Genomic DNA, 22,151 nt, shown 5'->3' with positions numbered 1-22,151 from the left:
AAGTACCCCAGACAGAGTGGCACCACTTTGGAGGGCTTCTGTGGAGAAGCCCGCCAAAAAGTGGAACAAAGGGCTCAACTTGGGTTGGAGTCACAGAAGCGAACACAAACGCCATTTTAGAACCGAGTTCTGGCAAAAAATACCAACCGGAGAATTAATTTTAAATAAATAAACCGGTGGTATGTTCGAGGCTATAGGAATTAAATAATTAAAGTTGGTAGCCTCGAACAATGGGAATTCCGATAGGGATATATTGGCGGTCGAATATAAAAAGTAGTATCCACTGCCACCGGATGGTCCGACGACGTATTCCATATGTATGACATATCTATGACATGTAATCACCACAGCTGTGCTGCTTCGGAAACTTTTTTCGGCGTCTGCGTCCTGCGTTGATGACGTCCATGCGCCGTCGAGGACCTCCTCCGACGTCCGACGTCATCCGATGTGATAAGTAGGACGCACGACGCTCGTAGCCTCAGTTGTAGTTTTTGCCCCCAGAACGTGTGACATTAGTCAACTGCCAGTCAGACACAGTCTTGCGGAACGTAAGCTGCAATCGCAAAAGAAATTCTGCAGCGGGGAAGGCAGGGCGGGAGCGATATGGAATACGTCGGACTATCCCATCAAAAGAACGTTACCAGGTAAGAAAGTAACTTGTTCTTCGAGGGGATTGGGTCCTCCGACGTATTCCATATCTATGACAGACTCCCAAAGCAGTACCAGAGCAAGGAGGAGGGAAAGAATTTAGAATCAAAATTTAGAATAGCCAATCAAATAGCAGAGCAAAGGACCGCCTTGCCAAAGGCCAGATCCTGTCCTCGGATGGAATCGAGGGAATAGTGACGTACAAATGTATGTACTGAAGCCCAGGTGGCTGCATCACAGATGTTGCGAATAGGAACACCCCTCTGCAGGGCAGTAGATGTAGCCATACCCCTGGTAGAATGGGCCCGCAAGCCGGCGGGTCCTTACCCGCCAAGCAGTAACACTCTGAGATGGCCAAAATAATCCAGCGAGACAAAGTGTTTCGTCACAGCTTGCCCCAAACGCTTTCCAGCGTAACCAATAAATCGTTGATCGTCCACTCTGACCCGGGACATGCGTGAAACATAAAAGCTTAAAGCTCTCCTAGGATCAAGCCTATGGAGCCTCTCCTCTTCCTTACCAGGATGCGGAGGATAGAATGCCGGAAGAACAACCTTCTGGGCCAAATGAAATTCCGTCACTACCTTCGGAAGAAAAGAAGGACAAACTCTAAGGACAACCCTGTCCTTGTGAAATACAGTGAAGGATGGCTTAACTGAAAGTGCCTGTAACTCACTCACTCTGCGAGCGGAAGTAACCGCAACTAAAAACACAGTCTTCAGAGTTAACAGCCTCAAAGGGCAAGAATGTAAAGGCTCAAACGGAGCACCCATAAGAAACGTAAGAACAAGGTTTAAATCCCAACCGGGCACCAGGAAAGGTGACGGAGGGAACACATTAGTGAGCCCTTTCAGAAACTGTGAAATTAAAGGGATTTTAAAGTAAGAACACTCTTCAGACAAGCGCTTAAAGATGGACAGCGCCGCCAGGTAACCTTTAATGGTACCCACTTGCAAGCCCCTGTGGGCCAAAGAAAGTAAAAAGGACAGAACCATGGGGATGTCACATGCAAAAGGATCCACATTCTGAACTCTGCACCAGTCGCAGAACTTACGCCAACGGTACAGAGACTTTGTTGCTGGCCTTCGGGCCGAGAGCAACACCTCCATCACGTCTTCAGGGAGGTCCCAATCCTAATACCTCAACCTTTCAGAAGCCAAGCGTGAAGGTTGAGGGATCTGACCTCTGGATGGAGAACCTGACCCACCTCCCGTGAGAGCAGATCGTCTCGGTAGGGAAGACGACATGGAGGGCAGATGGACAAGTCGAGAAGGTCCGGGTACCACATCCTCCGAGCCCATGCCGGGGCAATGAGGATCATCCGGGAACCGAACTTCCGTAACCTCCGCAGCACTTGCGGGATGACGGGGACTGGAGGAAACGCGTACAGCAGCGGGAATGACCACTCCACCACGAACGCGTCTACTAAGGCTCCTTTTGGAGGAAATTCCCGCGAGCAAAACCTTTTGCACTTTAGGTTGACACTGGAGGCGAAGAGATCCACTTGAGGGGTCCCCCAAAGGGCGAAGATCTCCAAGAGAATCTCCTAAGCCAACTCCCACTCGTGAGAGATCGTGCTCTGCCTGCTCAGAGCGTCCGCCGTCACGTTTTCGTCTCCGGCCAGATGAACTGCCGAGATCGAAACTTCCTGCTGGATGACCCAGAACTCGAGCTGCATCGCCTCCCTGCACAGAGGAAGTGACCCTGCCCCCCCCTTTTTGTTGAGGTAGTGCATGGCCACTGTATTGTCCGTCAGGATCAGGACACTCTTTCCTCGCACAGTCGGCAGAAAAGCCTTCAGGGCTAGCCTGACGGCCCTCAGCTCCAACAGATTGATATGGAGTCTGGACTCCGACGGAGACCAACGACGGCTGACCGCCAGCCCGTTGGCATGAGCTCCCCATCCCGTGAGGGATGCATCCGTCACGATCGTCACCTCCGGCCAGGGAAGCCAAAATGGAGCCCCCTTCATCAAGTTGCCTTCGACGGCCCACCACAGAAGGTCCCGGGCGAACGAGGGCGGCACCTGAACCAGGTCCGACATCCTGCCGGAGGACTGCGACCATTGCGTCGTGAGTGCCCACTGCAAAGATCTCATCCGCAGGCAAGCCTCTGGCACCAGAAGAATGCAGGATGCCATGAGGCCGAGCAACCTCAAGAACTCGAAAGCTGGGAGTGGCTGGGCATGCTGAAACTTGTGCACCATCTGCTGAATGTGAAGAGCCCTCACCTGGGGAGGAAAACACAGCCCCAGGGAAGTGTCGAGCACTGCTCCGATGTACTGGAGCCGCTGTGTTGGCGTCAAATGGGACTTCTTTAAATTGAGGGAGAAGCCCAGCCTGTGAAGGGAGTGGCAGGTGACGGACGGATGATCCAGGACTTGCTCGGGAGAGCTCCCCCTGATCAACCAATCGTCCAGGTAGGGGTAGACGTGAATCCCCCTTGCCTGAGATGCGCTGCCACCACCACCATGTATTCACATAACAAGGGTTTCAAAAGCCGTAAAGACTAAATTTGAAAATTTATGAAATGATTTTAAATGGTATCCAGCAGGTGAGCTTGGTGAAAACCCTCGGGGCGGAGGTCAATCCCAACGGCAGGACCCGAAACAAAGTGCGAGTCGCCAACCGCGAACCTCAGGTACTTCTTGTGCTTGGGATGGATCGGCACATGGAAGTAAGCATCCTTGAGGTCGAGTGACACCAACCAGTCCTGAAGCTGAAGGGCCTGGAGGACTAGAGAGTAACCATCTTGAACTTGTCCTTCTTGAGGAGTTTGTTCAAACCGCGCAAGTCCATGATGGGTCTCAATCCCCCGTCTTTCTTCGAAATCAAAAAATAAGGGGAATACCATCCCTTGTTCCTCTCCGCTACAGGCACTAGTTCTATGGCGCCTTTCTCCAGCAGGGCTTGAATTTCCTGCGCAAGGAGCTGATCCGGACTCTGCAAAGAGGTTCCCCGGTGGATTGTCGCGAGGCCTGTGCCGAAAGGGAAGACAGTAGCCATGGGTTATGATCTCCAGAACCCACACATCTGAAGTAATGGCTTGCCACTCTACAAGATGCTGCGCCAGCCTTCCCCCAACCGGCGAACCATGGGACATGGCCTCATGACTGAGTGGGAGCGGCTGCGGCGTTACCTGAGGGCAAAGAGGCAACTGCCCGAGTGGCCTTGGCACCACGGGTACCCTGTCGTCCACCTCTGGTAACCCTGCGTTGGCCTCTTTGACTGCCAGCTCCTCTCGCTTTGCTGAAGGACGAGTAATAGCGAAAGGAACCACCCCTCCACTGCTGTCCTCTAGGACGAAAAGGCGGAGGTTGGCGTACTGCAGCGCCCAACGACTTCGCTGCAGCTTTTGAGGTCTGCAACCTCTCAAGGCTCTCGTCAGCCTTGCTGCCAAAAAGGTGTTCACCGTCAAAGGGCATGTTGAGGAGCCGGGACGGCACATCAGGAGCAAACCCCAACTTCCGCAACCACGCAAACCTGCGTATCACGGTGCTCGCCGCCATGGACCTACTGACGCATTCAGCTAAGTCCAAACCCGACTGAACGGACTCGCATGGCATCCTTACCATCCTGGACCATTGCAAGGAAACCATCCCGTTCGTCCCCTTCGGGAATATGTTCAGCCGCTAACGCAACACAGTTCCACAGAGTGTGTGTGAAACGAGACAAGGCACAAATGGAGTTGGCCGCCTGAAGCGTCATACCACCAGAAGAAAACACGGTCTTCGCCCAGCCATCAAAACGTTTGTCAACCCTATCAGGAGGGATGGTAGGGTACGACGCCTGCTTTGCCGGGGCCGTGGCCGCCTGCACCACCAAACTCTCCGGAGTGGGGTGCCTGGTCAAGTAGCAGGGGTCGTTACTGGCTGGAAGGTATTTTCGCGACAAGGATCTGCCCACCGCCAGGAGACTCTCCGGAGCAGTCCAAGCCGCCGCCACCCTTCTCTGTAAAGCCATATGGAACGGCAGTACCGGGTCAGTTGGGGGACCAACATCAAGGATGTTTGTTAAATCATCCTGCACAAACTCCCCTGGGGGAGCAGACCATCCCAAGTACTCAGAAACCCTAGCCATAAGGCGCCGGTACGAGGAATCGGCATGATAGCCAGGCTCAGGCCTACAAAACTCCACCTCCGGAGAGGTATCTAGTCCACTAGCATCATGCAGTGACTGCCTCAAATCGTCAAATTGACTATGGCCCGAGAGAATTTCATCTGGAACCTGACTAGGAACCAAGCCATCAGAATCCTCATCCGCCTCTGAAATATATTCCAGGTGGCGAAAAGAAGGCACCAGAGTGTGCTTGCTCTTAACCAGAGCCTTCCTAGGGGGTTCCCCCGTGCCACGGGGTACCTCCGACACGAAAGGCGTCGAGCGAATCGGCATCGAGAGAACAGGCATCGGCGTCGACGAAATCGGCATCGACGTCAGATGCAGCGCCGCCAGCATTGGCGGCGTCGACACAGCCCTCGAAGCCGGAGCCCCGAGCGTGTCCTTCGACGACTTCCTCGGAGCCTCGAGAAAGCCTGTCGACGCCTCAGACGTCGATGTCTTCCTCGAAGACCTCACAGGTGCACACGGTCTCTAACGCGTCGAGGACCGAGACCTGGAACGGGTACGTCGAGAACGAGTCTCCTTGTCCGAACGGGACCTCTCCCGTGACTCGTGCCGACCACTCTTGCGAGCGGTGTCTCTCGACCTCTCACGACCGACCCCACTAGGGGGCGCGGACGGCTTAGTACCCTGCGACTCAAGAATCGCCAGCATTTTATTCCCGAAGGAAGCCCATTCCTCCGGCGTCGCACGGCTGGTGGGGTAAGCGACGTGCCAGGCAGAGTCCTCCGAAGAGGACCTGGAAGACTACCGGTGTCGGCGCTTCCGAGAATGCCTCGAAGAGGCTGAGTGGCGAGACTGACTCCTAGAAGGAGACCCACGAGACTTCCGACGATGACGCGGAGAGTCACCCCTCGAATCATCCGTCGAAAGCCCCGCAGACTTCGACTTCCGGGGCGTGGACACCCGACCTACCGACAACAACTTCTTACGTTCGCGTAAGGCTTTGGACGTGAGCGACTGGCAGTCGCTACAGTCATCCGTGTCATGGGCCTCCCCGAGGCACCAGAGGCAGGCGTCGTGCGAGTCAGTCACCGACATCTTGGACCCACACTCCCCGCACTTCTTGAAGCCCGGACGCGGGGTCGAAGACGAAGTAGAAGACATCTTCACACAAAGGATTTTCACAAAAACAAACAGGTTCAAAGAACCGAGAAGGACAACTCCAAAGAGTCGAGGCGTTAACTGAGATCCACGAAGCAACACGTTCGCGGACAAAACGGAACTGAGGCTACGGATGTCGTGCGTCCTACTTATCACATCGGATGACGTCGTCGGAGTTCCTCGACGACGGCGCATCGACGTAGAAAAAAGTTTCCGAAGCAGCGCAGCTGTGGTGATTACATGTCATAGATATGTCATAGATATGGAATACGTCGGAGGACTCAATCCCCTCGAAATGATGGTTTGTACTGGTTCTGTTCAGAATTTGAGACTAGTAAAGTCTATGGTGACTTTACATGCCTTGGGAGACAGTAGTCAGTCCCAGGGTATGGAGTCTATACTGGGGGGTCACTATGACACCCCTGTGTTACTGAACTGAGGGTGCTGTGTAACACATCACAAAAATACATGAAGCCCTATGGAGTAAAAGACCCCATAGCCCATTAAACACAGAATCAAACAGATACACTCAAATCATGCCCAAGAGTGAGGGTAAAAGAGTCTCACTCTTGGCAGGAGAAAAAAATAAACCCAGAAATCCAGCAAAGCTGCTGGGGGACTCACTAGGTTAGGAAATTCAGCCTAAACAGAGAATTCTCCCTAACAATCGTAATACTGTGAGTCTCTAGGAAGATTTTACATCTTTTGTTCCAAAGCTGGAGATTTTTTTTTCCTTTGTCCCGGTGTTCATTAGGATCTCAAAAGTTGCAGGTGGTGAATCTAAAGCACATTTTCAAAAGAGGATGATTGTTTTTCACATTACTATTGATGAGAGTGATTGAAGTCTTAGTTCGTGTCTTATTGTGAATACAGACAAAGAATTTGATAGTTTAGGGATCTTTCGCCAAAAAAAGGCATTACAGACTCCCAATATTTCCCAAGAGAGATTTAGGAGTGCCTCCACTCCGTATGTTAGGATCGCTACCACCTTTTGTTTATATTTAGTGGAAGAAACAAAAAATCGTCCCTGACCTAGCTGATGCGCTACTCCAAACTGCTCTCTTAACCCCCCCACAGAACAAACCCTTAACCACCGACTCCTTTGACTCATGGCTCATTATCTCATTAATCCCGCTCACCCCAACTTGCCAATCCTCCACTTGCTGCAGCCCTTATCCCAAATGGTTTAGACCAGAACTGAAAACTGCAAAAAGACTATAAATCCCTCTAACACAAATGGCGGAAAGTTAAAACCAACCTAAGTAAATCTAATCTGGCCCGGCACCATCACCACTACAAAGCCAAAATCTGAAAAGCTAAAAAGTCCACTACAACTCCTGAATTCTCAACTGTGAAAACCCCAGCAAGGAACTCCACAAAATCATTTCCAAATTCACCAGCCCAACTTGTACCTCCACCCAATCGACCCAATCGACCCAATCGACCCCATCTCAGTCACTGTGACTCACTCTCTCTCCACTTCTACACCACTGCTCTAGACAGAACTAATTCACTAAACAAACTAGCTGCCATGTCCCTACCAGGTAATCCACCTGCCCAGTCACCCCCACGCCTGCCTCACCAACTACATCCCAACCCACCTTTGACTCGTTCATGCCAATATCCGAAGACCAATTTCTCAAACTTCTCTCTGCCCGGAAACCATCTGGCTCCCCCTTGGACCCCTGCCCCGCCTCAATCTTCAAAGAAATATTCTCATGCACCTGCGCAGGAGATTACGCAAGAACCATCATAAATGACTCCTCAGGAATATTTCCTGACACCTTCAAAACTGCTCATGTCCAACCTCTTCTGAAAAAACCGTCCCTCGACCCCAAAAACTACCACCCCATCTCAAACACCAGGTTCCTTGCTAAACTGATCGAACCGCATACTCCCAACTAAATGCCTTTGTCGAATCCAACAATCTCCTAGACCCTGCACAATCTGGTTTCAGAGCTAGACATGGCACTGAAACCACTCTGACCTCAATCTGGGACGAACTTAAGATCACCACAGACTCTGCGAGATGCGTTGCCCTAATCCTTCTAGACCTCTCTGCCGCCTTTGACACAATCAACTACTCAATCCTCCTTGCTCTGAAGTGAATAGCATCCTTCCTGAACAATAGGAAGCAAATAACCCTCCTCTCCACCTTTGCTTCCGCTGCTCGAGTTCCACAAGGAGCATGCCCATCAGTCGTCCTATTCAACCTCTATATGTCCACCCGCCCAGGAATATTCCACCCGTACAATATTCTGTGCTATAACTATGCTGATGACACCCAATTAATCCTAAAATTCTGCAACTCAAAAACCCAACAGTCAGCCTGACCTCGCAGCCTGCCTCCTTGATATTGATCACTGGGTGACCATAAACCAGCTCCTCTTAAACCCCACTAAAACCAAAATTGTGGTGTGCAGCAACAGCTTCTCCCACATCTCTGCCATGGCCATCATCCTTGGGCAACCCACCCTCCACCTCAACCACAGTAAAAAAAAAAAAACTCAGCTGCACTGTCGATTCTGACCTAACCCTCTCCCGCCAAATCAACGTCTCTAAATCCTGCCATTACCACCTCAAAATTCTCACATGCATTTTGCCGTACTTCTTTCCCAACAGATTCGCCGCTGTCCAATCTATTGGAATGTCGAGACTGGACTACGCCAACTGCCTCTACCTCGGGGTCCAAGAGTACCATCTCATTAAACTACAAAGAGCACAAAACCCTGCAGCCAAACTGCTTCTAGCACTTGGCCCAAGAGACCACACCTCCCCAGCTCTCAGAACTCTCCACTGGCTCCCGGTTGGACGAAGAAAATTTTCAAAGCCCTCTGCATCTCACACCGAGCAGTGAATAAAACCGGCCCAATATACCTACAGGACAAGCTAAAACCCCACAGCGCACCCTAAGATCAAGCACCGCCCTCCTTCTAGTGATGCCAAACACCAACTTAGTCAAGTTAGGAGGATCGTCATTCTCAGCCCTGCCCCCTCCCTATGGAACTTGCTTCCACCCCACATTAGACACACCGAAGACTACCTGTCATTCCACAAATGACTGAAAAATGGCTCTTCCTTTAAGGATTGAACGGATAGAGCAAATGGAATGAGTAACCACAACAAACAAATCCAAGATCGCTTAAGCAAAGAGATAAACGCGTAGAACAAATGGAATGAATAGCCACTACAAACAGAATCCTAGATCGCTTGAACAAGAAAATTGGGAGCGGACAGAGTGGATGGGAGCGGACAGAGTGGATGGGAATGAGGGAACGGACGAAGCGGACGGAACCGAAGGACCAGACTAAACTGATCGAGTGGACGGAACGGATGGAATCGACAGAACGAACTGAGTTGATGGAACGGAGGGAATGAATGGAACAGATGAAGTGGCTGGAACAGATTAAGTGGATGGAACGGACGTAATGGTTGGCAAGGCGGATGGCATGGACAAAGCGGACAAACTGTACGGAATGGAATGGACGAAAATGCACTGAACCGATGAAGGGGAAGGAACAAATGAAGTGGATGGCACGGATGAAGTAAATGGAACGGATAAATAGTACGGATTAAACTCAATGAAGTGGATGGGAAAGATAGAATAGACAAAGTAGATGGAGTAGATAGAATGGACCGGATGAATAGATAGAACCGATGAAAAGGCAGAACCGATGAAAAGGCAGAACCGATGAAGAGAACGTTTGCAGTGCATGCAAAGGTGGAAGTGGATAAAACGACTGAAGTGGATAAAGTGGAATGGATGGATGGAATGGGTCTAGTAGACGAGTGGATAGATACAAGCGGACGGATTGGATAGAACCGACAGTGAACTGAGTAGAATGAAAATAGAATGAATGCAGTAGAGAGAACGGATGCAGCAGATGGAACAGATGAAGCAATAGAACTGATGTCCTGCTCTCGTGCTAGGTCTCAGGCGCATTACTGATAATCACCATATCACACTACTATGCTTACTCTCCCCTATAAACCACTCAACTAGAACACAGCCATGCTATCACACATTCGGCCTAGCTGTTCTCATACCAACACCGCACGTACACTTAATCACCCTAACACACAGCTGACTGAAGCACATACCGAGTAGCTTAGGTGTCTCCTCAGGCCTAACGCAGCCAGGTCTCAGTCGGGGTGTCCACCCTCCAGACTGATCACATTCCAAGTGATTTCCTCAGCACCACACCTTCCACTATAAAGCAGCTACCATGCAACAACTGCACATATATCCGGTGCGCCCACGCACCATACGACACTCTCTCTACTGACTTGAGCTACGGTTCCAGAGGGCATTGAACCTACCAGCGCTTTTAGGTCATACCAATGATACATAAAGCGCTATATAAATGACAAGTAACTTAACATGACAATAGCCCCCTGCAACGGTGGAAAGTACCTACTTGTCCGACATGATCTGCTCCCATGCGTGGGTAAAGTGAGAAATAAGACCTACTGGAGAGGGAACCTGTAGCGGGTGTTAATGTTAAAGGACATTTGTACCACACACCATCACCACCGGAGTGGTCCCCTGGCACTCTGGCGGCTCTGAAAGAGGAAGCGAGGATGAGTTAGTGGGAGGAAGCTGGAAAAGTGCAAGAGAGCAGTGATGGGCTGTTGGCGGCCTCAGCCCGGTGAGTCCGTTGGCTGGGCCTGGGGTGTTTGCAGCTGGTAGTCGTCGTGCGAGTATGTGTGTTTTTGTTTTGTTGTTGCAATGTAGTGAAGTTTGTGTGGTTTGTTGTGCTGTAGGTTTGTGGTTGTGTTTGGTTTGAGAGGTGTATGCAGAGGGGGAAATTGTTACATACCAACAGTAAGCACATGAAAAATAAATGTCAGATTGCATGCCATATTATTCTATGAATGTGTCCCTATGTTTTTAAATGAATCAAAATGTTTCATCAGTTTAGGTGGTCACTGCTTAGGAGGGGTGGAGCCCCCTTTTGAGGAGGTGGATCTGCTCCTACTTCTGGACCTTCTGTGGCCCCATTGAAAGTACTGTTGGGAGGACTGCCCATGTGATGGGCGCCGGGATCAGTCAGATATTTAGGGGTAAACCTAACAGCAACCATAAGGCAGATAGTGGGGGCGAATTACCTGCATCTAATAAAACAAATCAAGGCAGAGCTGGGGAGGTGGAAGGGACTTTATATTTCGTGGTTTGGAAGGATAGCGATAATTAAAATGAATGTTCTTCCCCGGCTCCTATAGCTCTTCCACGCGATTAGCCTGCCAGTGCCGGGGAGAATGAGGGATATCCAATATAGTATCATGAGGTATATATGGGGAGGGAAGAAGCCTAGAGTAGGGCAGAAGATACAATTTAGGAGCAAGGCCTGAGGGCCGGGGGATGGCATGCCCCAATGTAATGAAATACTACCAGGCAGCACAGCTGAGGGCGATGGAGGAGTTGGGGAGGTAAGGGAATGGTAAACACTGGGTGTGTGTGGAGCAAACAGTGGCAGGGAGACATTTGTGGAAAATCTCAGGGATGAGGGTGGTTGAAAGGCCAGAAGGTTTTGGGAACAATCCGATAACTTGGAACACCATATAAACGTGGTGTCAACTTGAGATATGGGCTTTCCCTCTGGCCATCCTCGAGGACACCCATTCTTGGCAACCCGGCCTTCCCATCGGGTAGAGATTATAACAGGTTCAAGCAATGGAGGGAGGGAAAAGGAGCTTGGGGGATCTATATGAGGGCACCCACTACAAGTCATACAGAATGCATGAAGGGCCTGCGCTTAATGCACAAGGACCTATATGCGTACCTCCAACTAAGGCATTGGGCAGGGGCGACCGAGAGGATGGAAGGGGCAACAAGGGAGCAATCAGAATGGTAAAAGCTAACATCAGAAGATAAGGGGCTGATATCTGCAATTTACAGAATCATACAGAAAGGGGGAGGAGGATGAAGAGAGGGCACTGAGGAACAAATGGGGAAAGATGAGAGGGAAGGCATTTACTGACAAGCAATAAGTTTAGAGCACTGAAAAGTGGGTTCACTTCGCACACCGCAGCGCAACAGAGAAATGCAATACAAGGTGTTGCACCAGTGGCACTACATCCTGGAGAGACTCCATCGGATGTACTCCTTGTCTCCAGAAGATTGCTGGAAGGGCTGCGGGGAAGTGTGGACTATGGAACACATCTGGTGGGGATGCCAACGACTAAGACTTCTCGCAGGAAGTGAAAACAAAAGTCCTAGAAATACTGGGAATTGACAAGGAATTTACGCCAACAGAACTGCTCCTGGGGGTTATATTACAGGGGAGGCAGGGGATGGGGGAGAAGTGGAAAGGCTGCGGGCCAATTTTATGCTGGCGGCAAAGAGGTGTATAGCCAATCTCATGCTGGCGGCAAAGAGGTGTATAGCCAGACAATGGAAAAATAGGGAAGCCCTCATCGGTCATAAAGTGGTATTATGCAATTTGGTGTACAGTAGATGTGGAAAAGCTGACTGCAATAATAAGAGGCTCCCTAAAAAGGGTTGGCAGAGTTTGGTCACCCTTTATACGTTATGCAATTAAAGACACGGCACCCCTGTACATTCCAAGGAGGCTGCAGGCACCAAGAATCTTGGAGGGGAAGGAAGACTGGATAGCAGCTTAAAGAACCACAGACTATTTTGCCAAGAACTGGTGGGGAGGGGGGGGGGGGGGGGGCGGCGGGGAGAAAGTGGGAGATGTTTGTTATGTTACTAATGATGGGTACGTATCTCTTTAATATGCTATGTTGAGTCATCCTAGTAGAGCTGTATGAAAACTTTCTGTAAATGTTATGAGCAAATAAAGGTTTGGTTATAAAAAAAAGATGCCATTGTGGGTGTGTCCAGCTTCATGCATGGGTTACATTACCATTTTGAGGTGTGGCATAGATGTTTTAGAGTGATTCTGTAGCCACGTTACCCCCCCCACCCCAAGCCAAATTGAGCACACCCAGTATGGTGGTGTGAGGTGAACAGAAGAATTAATGACCGTATTAGTTCAATTGTCTGTGAAATAAGGGTTATAGAAAGGTGGAGTTGAGCAGTTTAAGACTAGTGATTTGAAGACATAATTGTGTTGACAATTCTCCTCGTTCTGTTAGCATACTGTGTAGTGCTCCTCTGCCAGCCACCGGTTCAGAATTCTAACAGGTGTACAAGAGAACAGCTTTTGAGGTACACCTTAAAGAAGTTCCAAGATCATTAGGAGAGTTTTATTGACAAAGGATGATGGGTGCGGGGAATCTGGAGGTGTTCGTAGCCCATTTGTCAATACAGATGGCAATCCTGGCCTTAGAGCCATGTAAGTTGGCATTAGTTCTACCAGAGGGTTATCCCGTACAAGAGAAAAGTACCAAACATGCTCTCCCCCTCTCAAATGTAGGTTTTTCTATCAAGCAGAAACATTTCAAAATGTGCATTTTAATTAAATATAAAAGAATTTAACACAATCTGTTCAGCTTACCTTCTTCAGCCAGGTCCTTGTTTATGACAAGCTTGCCATGTCTCAAGTAGTTCAACACCGGCCCAAAGTAGGTAGCATCTCTGTCAATTAGATAGGCACCAGTTTCATCCTTAAACAAAAGAAACTCAATGGTTGGCAAAATGATCAAGATTAAAATACAGCAAAGAGATGGTTTACCCATTTATGGATATGCTTCCAAACCCAGTGTTCAAAATTACTACTCCTTTGTCACTGCAGATGCTTATTTTGTTGCTATTCTGATTAGCTGTTCTAGTATCACCGACAGGCGTGTGTTCAGATAAACCTCTAAAACTGGACATGCGTCAACTCAAACTATCCATTATACGGATGTGAAACTAAATGCAGCTTTCCACAATACCCCTTCAGTCAGGTCTACAAACAAAAGCACACGTGTCAAGAGAAAATGTATGAAAATACACAGTTTCCACGATGAAGAAATTGAGCTATCACGAAAAAACCTGTGGGCAACATTTTCTTTATAGAAAAGCCAGCAAATTGTTTCATAAGGTGTGTATTACAAGAATCTCAGAATGAAGTCTGCTGTTAAATTATATTCAAATTGAAATTTGCGTTGCAAAACATTTCAGTCAAAAATGTGCCTGGTTCTAAATTGGATTAATTAAAGCCCCCCCCCCACCCCTTAAACATGTCATCTTACAACTGTAGCATACTATCTGGAGAGACATCTGTTACTAGCATGAGAAAAGCTGCTTATTTCCTAAACTGCAAAGATATTTTCAATACAGATAATTACATTAGGACACCACTCTAAAACGCACCTGCTACACCTGTTCTTTGACAGCTACGCATTTTTGGTATGAAACGCTGTGTGAAAACCCAACACTGGGGGTTCGCTGCCTTTGTTAAATTACATTACACTGGTTCCGTTTTGGGTAGCAATACAGTTGCTCAATTTATAAATGTGTGCACGCATACATTGTGAAAGAGAATGACTGCTTGCCACCTCACATTTCAGAATGTTATATTTATCAACATAGTCCATGATACTCAACTCCCATTATATGGAGATTAAAAGGGTAAAATATTGACATCTTGAAACCCATCAACTCAGTTACCAGGAAAGTCTCCTAAACTGAATGACGCATGTAAAGCTCATTGACACTTGAATGCGAAATCACAGCTTTTATCAACTATTAAATGTGCCCAAAAAAAGTTAGCCTGTCGTTGGAGCCTGTATCTAGTCTACGATGAAAAGCATCTTATCCTTGTTATCCATACCTCTAACCAAAACAATCATGCATTTTTCCTACACATTTTACTATTGATTGGCGTACAGACTACCCAAATATATACAGAAACTTTGAATTAATATATGAAAAGTAAAAATTGAAAAGGCACAAAAGCAGCCACCACAAGGACTAGATTACATGTCAGTAATCAGCATACATTTTAAATTCATAGCTGTGGCGTATCATAATGACAGCCTCATTCACCCAAACAGAAGGGACAAGATGTAGGTCAAATGATAAAACGCTCTGGCAAAGTAATGGGCTTAAGTGTAGTTCGCAGGACAGCTATACTACCGCAGTCCCTGCCTCATCCACTCTGCATTGTATGCACCAAATCTTTACAGATGCCCATGTCATTTTGGAAATTGTGAATTTCAAAGTACTTTTCTGGCCCATCAGATTATCCAGAAAATACTCCAAAGGGGACAACATTATTTTGTTTTACATTCCGTCACTAATTCAATTAGATTAAACCAACTGTATTCCCAATCACTTGGTGAATTCTATAAAATCATTAAAGATATGCGTTAGACCGACTACTCATTTCTGTGCTAATTCCCTTCAACCTTCGAGATCCCCAGCTCTTTTGCTGGACTTTGGACTTTTCAATTTTCACCCTGGAGAGAGTGAGCCCTTTTTCTCACTCATGTTTTTTGAGCTGATTTGGATTATCTGTTTGCTTTGTTTTTGGAGTCTGACAAACTTGTGAGAACTACTGCTCCCAATGAATAGTAAAGTGAAATTGACTTTGCGTACCTTTTCTCCCTGTAGATCCAGCACACCCCATCTTTTTGGAGTGGTGGGGTTACTTAGTAGCCCCTTTTTCTACCTACTAATGTAACTATGTTACCCTCACTACTTTAAATGGCTGGTGGCAGTGGTTTAATTTTCTTACCATTGTGCTTCTCGAACGCAGGCGAAATCCTCAGCTGCAGTATTGTGTCAAAATGGCCCCCGGTCATCTTTTTTCACCATTTCTTGTTTGTGAGGTCTTTCTTGGGTTTTATTCTGCGCGCCAAACCATGTCTAAGTTCTTTGTTAGTTTTGCCTTTGGCAGGCTTCAGTACTGAAACCCGCTTCTGGCTCCAGTGTGTCTGGCAGGCAGGAAGTGAGGTGCCCGAAACTCCCTGTCCTTAGTCTCCTTGGTTACCTGAATGCAACCAATCCTGATTGGCTGGCTATCCTTTCAGGACAGCCACCCTGGAGTGTGAGTGACAGCTAGTCTGTGCATGAATGGGAGAAACCTGCTCAAAAGGCGACGCTTCTTGCAGGGACTTCATATCACCAAATTGCCTGGGGCAGCGGAAGTAACATCACATGACGCTTGACATCTGATGACATCACAGGAAGTTATGTCATTTGACCCCACCCCGAAGTGAAATTGTGGGAGGCGATGGAATGCAACCTTTCACCCCTTGATAAAACAGGAAGTGGCATCACAGCATTCTTCCCAAGTACACTACAAAAAATACTTACTGTACTTACCTCGGTCTGTAGCTTGCTTTTCTCAGTTGAGATTTGCAGTAGCTACTTTTTCTAGAGTTCATCTCAGCTCTAACTTTCACAAGTGTAACAGATTGTAGCCCAACAGTGATTTTCTACAAACTAACTGTGCAAGACTTTTTTGCTATCTAAGAAGTGCCTCAACTCCATAGACTTTGCTCCAATTGAGTTTGGTTGTCATAACTCCCTGCAGACTCTTGTAATACATTGACCGATTATAACGGTCCTCATAGGTGAGGCATTGGTTTTAAACTAATATTGCTCAGAAAGGTTCTCTAGACTTCATTGGGAGAGTTAAGTGCTACATGCTCAGAGAACCTGTAAACCTTTTTCCTTCCTTTAACCTTTCCTTTTTAACCAACCTCAAAATTTATGAAGTTCAAAAGTGATATATATAAATGCCATTACGGACCTAGTTAGTAAAGGGTGTAGGAAGTGTGTATGAAGCATCTCCAAAGAGTACCTATTTGCTTGGCCCAGATTCTGAGAATGTATTTTGAAGTGTATTTTTATTGTTGCACATTGCCCTTTTTAAAGAATGCTTACTTAAAAACTGACAATTATTTTACTTTAAAAAAAAAACTTGATTGCGTTATTTGGATACTTATATTGGTGGATTTCGATGCTACAGCTCACATTTACCACTCTTGAAGTAAGTATGGCTGCTCAGTAATACTAGCAACTTCTGAAGTGAAGACCCATACCAACAGGTGGGTTACCCAACACAAAGAGGACAATGGTGGTGTAGTCTCCCAGAGGGTCACTACTCCAATTCTTGCCTAACATGTGATTGTGAAAGACGGATAGCGAAATACCATAATATATAAACTTAAACCTGTGAGGAGAATAGGATAAGGTGTCCGTTTGCATTGTGCATCTATACATTAGGCTAGTTTGAACAGCTGCTGCTTTGAGGCATAGAGGACAGTGAGGCAATGAAAAGTAGATAAAGGTCACTTAAACCCACACTGAAGTATAGCATTCAGATGCAACAGGAAAGAAAGCACAAGAAAATGTAGTGAAGGTAAAGGAATGTGTTGGGGGTCTAATTGTAGCACGACTTCTGGGGCAGAGAATTATTGGCTTCGGGGTTATATGATCAAACATCAAACTAGGAGAGCTAAAGCTTCAGCAGGGAGTATAAACTTCAGTTTCAAACTATTTGCCAGCCTTGAACTAACCTGCCCCCCCCCCCCCAGTTCACCACATGCACATTTCTCACATGCCAAGTCAATTATCACTAGTAAATGTTTAAGTGAAGGCATGGTTGCAGTTTACAATTCCCCAAGTCTTCGGGAGGGTAGTTTGGGAGGGGCGATGAGGGATACGTGGGAGGAACATCGTCGAAAGAACGTTACCAGCAGCATGTAACTTGTCCAAATCATTGTGTCCTCCCACGTATTCGTCATCTTTTGATAAGACTTGCAAATCAGTGTTATGTTTTGGAGGAGGAAGTAAGAAAATTAGATTGAGATGTGTCATGGATTGAATGAAGCACGGCTTTTCCAAATCCTCCTTCCTGCCAAGAGGAGGAATTCAGACAGTAATGTTTATTAGTACCCGGCAAGGGTCAATAAGAATGTAACAATCTGATTGAGGCCCATCTTGGACTTGAGACGCTTCAACAAGTTCCTCAGGAATTTCAAGTTCAAGATGGTCACACTTTCTTAGATTCTTCAGTCCCTCCACCTCCAGGATTGGATGGTGTCTTTGGACATTCAGTATGCTTACTTTCATGTGCCTATCCATCACAAGCATAGGTAGTACCTGAGGTTTTCTGTTGGTTGATTCTCATCAGTTTCGAGTTCTGCCATTCAGGCCGACCTCCGCCCGAGAGTTTTCACCAAGCTGATAGCTGTATTGGCAGCGAGTCTTGGGAGAGGGGGATTCACATATACCCCTACCTGGACGATTGGCTGATTAAGGTATGTTCCCCCTGCACAGTCCATGGAACATCTCGGCATCAAATGCAACTCTCTCCACATGCTGGGCTTCAGTCAATTACAAAATGTCTCACATACCATATCAGACTCCGTTTTCAGAGCCGTCCTGGATGCATCCTTGGGAAAAGCCTTGCCACCAAAGAGGTGAGCTGAATACATTCTGCAGATGGTCACCAAATTCTGGAGTGCCCAGCGTCTTCTGGCCTTCAACTTTGAGGTTGCTCGGCCTCATGGCAGCCTGCATTTTTCTGGTGCCAGAGGCTCACGTGAGGATGAGATCCCTCCAATGGGCTCTCAGGACACTAGTCTCAATTGTCAGACAGGATGTCAGACCTACTTCAGGTTCAGAGCAGTGTTGAACAGAATTTCCTGTGGTGGGCCTGCGAGGAGAACATTATGAAGGGAGAACCTTTTTTGGCAACCATCGCCTGAGATAACAGTAGTTAAGACGCCTCACTAACAGGGTGGGGAGCCCACGCCAATGATCTGACAATCAGCAGTCGTTGGTCTCCATCAGATTCCAAACTACAGATCAATCTTTTAGAGCTGAGGGCGATCAGACTTGTGGTGAAGGCCTTTCTGCCCTATGTACGGGGGAAGAATGTCCTGATGACAGACAAGTGGCCATGTACTATTTCAACAAGAGGCGTAGGTTCAATACCACTGTACGGGAGGCGATGCAGCTCTGGTTCTGGGCAATTCAAGAAGGAATTTCCATGTTGGCAGTTCACCTAGCTGAAGAGAACACAGCAGTAGACTAAGCAGGCAGCACGCAGAATCCCTCGTCTTAATTTCCCCGGCGGGGAAGTGTGGCAGCCCCTCAGCCAATGAGCAGGCTCGGAACAGGGTAATCCCCGCTCTGAGCCACCCCACCCCTTCCAAACAATCCCCCGCACTCCCCACTAAACCCCACTCACCTTACTTGTGCTCTGTTTGAGAGCAAACGCACTGCCAACACTTCAGTCCCCAGCTTGTCCGTTCCCGATGGCCGCCATGTTTTCCCTTCTCTGGCAGCCATTCTTTAAATAAGTCGCTTTTTTCTGTTTTGGAACAGAAAAAGAATGCTATTGGTTCCCCGGTCTTGCAGGCCAGGTCCTAATAGCAATAAACCCCTCGTTACGGGGGCATTACAGAGTCAGGTAATTCCCCCGGGGCCTTCGTTCAGCTGCGTAACTATGGGCCCGGGGCATTACCGGACTCTAATGCCCCTGCGGCAACAGGCTTATTGCTTAAGTAAATGTGTGAATGGTAGACCAAGTGGCTGCAACACATGTCTTATAGGCACTGCTCTTTGCAGAGCAGAAGATGTTGCCACGTCCTTTGTAGAATAAGCTCTTCAGGGGGATCTTTCCCGGCCAATCCGAAGCATTCTGCAATAGCAAGAATTATCTATCTGGACAAAGTTGTTTTCTAACTGGAAGACCCAGTTTGTGTCCAGTGTACCCAATGAAAAGCTTGTCATGGTGACATTTTCGCCACCTCTTGAAACATAAAAGCTCAGAGCCTCTTCTAGCCTATACAGCCTTTCCTGTTCCTTCCCAGGATGAGGAGGCAGACAGAATGTAGTAGCACAATTTTCTGGGATTCATGAAAATCTGATACAATTTTGGGCAAAAAGGGTTAAACCCAACCTTGTAAAAAAAATAGTGAATGGAGGCTTGCTAGATAAGGCCTCAACTCACCCTACGGGCTGATGTCAACGCAATTAACAATGTTTTGAAAGTTAGTAGTCTTAGTGGACATGGAGTGGCTCACAGGGAGCACACATCAGAAACTTCAACATAAGATTAAGATCCCAAATCAGTATATGAAAAGGTGTAGGAGGGAACACATCAGTGAGTACCCTTAGGAATTGTATGATCAATGGCATCTTTAAGTAGGATACATCTTCCGACGTGCGCTTAAAGATGCTGCCAAGTATCCATTGATGGTCGTAAGCTTGAGTCCCAGATTTGTCAAAAGTAATAAAAATGACACTATAGGTGCATTAAGCTGAAAAAGGCCCACATCCATTTCCTTACACCAGCTGCAGAATGTGTTGCAACGGCAGCGGTATGAGGATTTTATTGCGGGCCTACTGGCTGAAGGCAAAATCTCCATTACTTCGTCCAGGAGATCCCAATCCTTAGATCGCAACCTCTCCAAAACCATGCGTGAAGGTCGAGTGTCTTAACCTCTGGATGGAGAACCCGACCATCCACTTGCAAGAGAAGGTCCTCTTTTTGTGGAAGACTATTGCAGGGCAGATGGACATGTCCAGAAGGTTCGGGTACCACACCCTCCTGGCCCAATCCGGAGCAATTAAGATATTGGATTTCCCCAAACTTTCTCAACCTCCTGATCATGTGAGGATTGACGGGGACTGGAGGAAACATGTACAGCAGTGGCATCTCCCAGTCCACTATGAACCTGTTTCCGAGAGCCCTTCCTGAGGGCAATTACCTGGAGCAGAACAGTTTGCACTTCAGGTTGGCACTGGCCGCGAACAGATCAAAAGGATGAAGATCTCTTGAAGGACTTCCTGAGCCAGTTTCCACTTGTGGGGCATGGTGTACTGCCTGCTTACAGAGTCTACTGCTGTGTTCTCTTCAGCTAGGTGAACTGCCAACAGGGAAATTCCTTCTTGAATTGCCCAGAACCAGAGCTGCATCGCCTCCCGTACAGTGGTATTGAACCTACGCCTCTTGTTGAAATAGTACATGGCCACTTGTCTGTCATCAGGACATTCTTCCCCCGTACATAGGGCAGAAAGGCCTTCACCACAAGTCTGATCGCCCTCAGCTCTAAAAGATTGATCTGTAGTTTGGAATGTGATGGAGACCAACGACTGCTGATTGTCAGATCATTGGCGTGGGCTCCCCACCCTGTTAGTGAGGCGTCTTAACTACTGTTATCTCAGGCGATGGTTGCCAAAAAAGGTTCTCCCTTCATAATGTTCTCCTCGCAGGCCCACCACAGGAAATTCTGTTCAACACTGCTCTGAACCTGAAGTAGGTCTGACATCCTGTCTGACAATTGAGACTAGTGTCCTGAGAGCCCATTGGAGGGATCTCATCCTCACGTGAGCCTCTGGCACCAGAAAAATGCAGGCTGCCATGAGGCCGAGCAACCTCAAAGTTGAAGGCCAGAAGACGCTGGGCACTCCAGAATTTGGTGACCATCTGCAGAATGTATTCAGCTCACCCCTTTGGTGGCAAGGCTTTTCCCAAGGATGCATCCAGGACTGCTCTGAAAACGGAGTCTGATATGGTATGTGAGACATTTTGTAATTGACTGAAGCCCAGCATGTGGAGAGAGTTGCATTTGATGCCGAGATGTTCCATGGACTGTGCAGGGGGAACATACCTTAATCAGCCAATCGTCCAGGTAGGGGTATATGTGAATCCCCCTCTCCCAAGACTCGCTGCCAATACAGCTATCAGCTTGGTGAAAACTCTCGGGCGGAGGTCGGCCTGAATGGCAGAACTCGAAACTGATGAGAATCAACCAACAGAAAACCTCAGGTACTACCTATGCTTGTGATGGATAGGCACATGAAAGTAAGCAAACTGAATGTCCAAAGACACCATCCAATCCTGGAGGTGGAGGGACTGAAGAATCTAAGAAAGTGTGACCATCTTGAACTTGAAATTCCTGAGGAACTTGTTGAAGCGTCTCAAGTCCAAGATGGGCCTCAATCCTCTGTCTTTCTTGGGGATTAGGAAATACGAAGAGTACCACCTTTTGTTCCTATCCATTACAGGTACTGGTTCTATAGCACCTTTCTCTAGCAGGCTCAACTTTTCCTGCAGGAGGAATGGATCTGGAACATTGAATGAATGGTTTCCCTGGTGGATGATCTAGAGGTCTTTTTAGAAACTGGGAGGCAGTAACCCTGGGCTACTGTCCAATGCCCACACATCTGAAGTAATACCCTGATGTTTTTGCGTGCCTCCCACCAGGGTCTCGTGGGTTAAGGCCTCTCAGGTTTGAGGTAGCTGAAGCAGCAGCTGATGGTAGAGTAGCTGTTGCTTAGGTAGACTTTGCACCTCCCCCTCGTCCACCACGAGGGAATCTTTTTTGGCCCCTTTGATTAGCCAGTCCTCTCGCTCGTCCAACTCA

At 47.8% G+C, this 22,151-nt stretch overlaps 1 protein-coding gene across 4 annotated transcripts in view; it reads right to left on the bottom strand.

Moving 5' to 3' along the window:
* The window catches only part of KCTD5 (potassium channel tetramerization domain containing 5), a 531,705-nt gene that overhangs the window by 379,746 nt on the left and 129,808 nt on the right, over window positions 1–22,151 (bottom strand). For all 4 annotated transcript variants that reach the window (XM_069647192.1, XM_069647193.1, XM_069647194.1 and 1 more), the window contains exon 2: window positions 13,334–13,442. In XM_069647192.1, the coding sequence (XP_069503293.1) occupies window positions 13,334–13,442 (109 nt within the window). The remainder of the gene's footprint in view (window positions 1–13,333; window positions 13,443–22,151) is intronic.

The sequence above is a fragment of the Ambystoma mexicanum genome, chromosome 2q, assembly GCF_040938575.1.
Source record: "Ambystoma mexicanum isolate Mex_15411 chromosome 2q, UKY_AmexF1_1, whole genome shotgun sequence".
Taxonomy (NCBI): domain Eukaryota; kingdom Metazoa; phylum Chordata; class Amphibia; order Caudata; family Ambystomatidae; genus Ambystoma; species Ambystoma mexicanum.
Note: the sequence above shows the minus strand (reverse complement) of the source record. Positions and strands in the feature narration are given on the sequence as shown.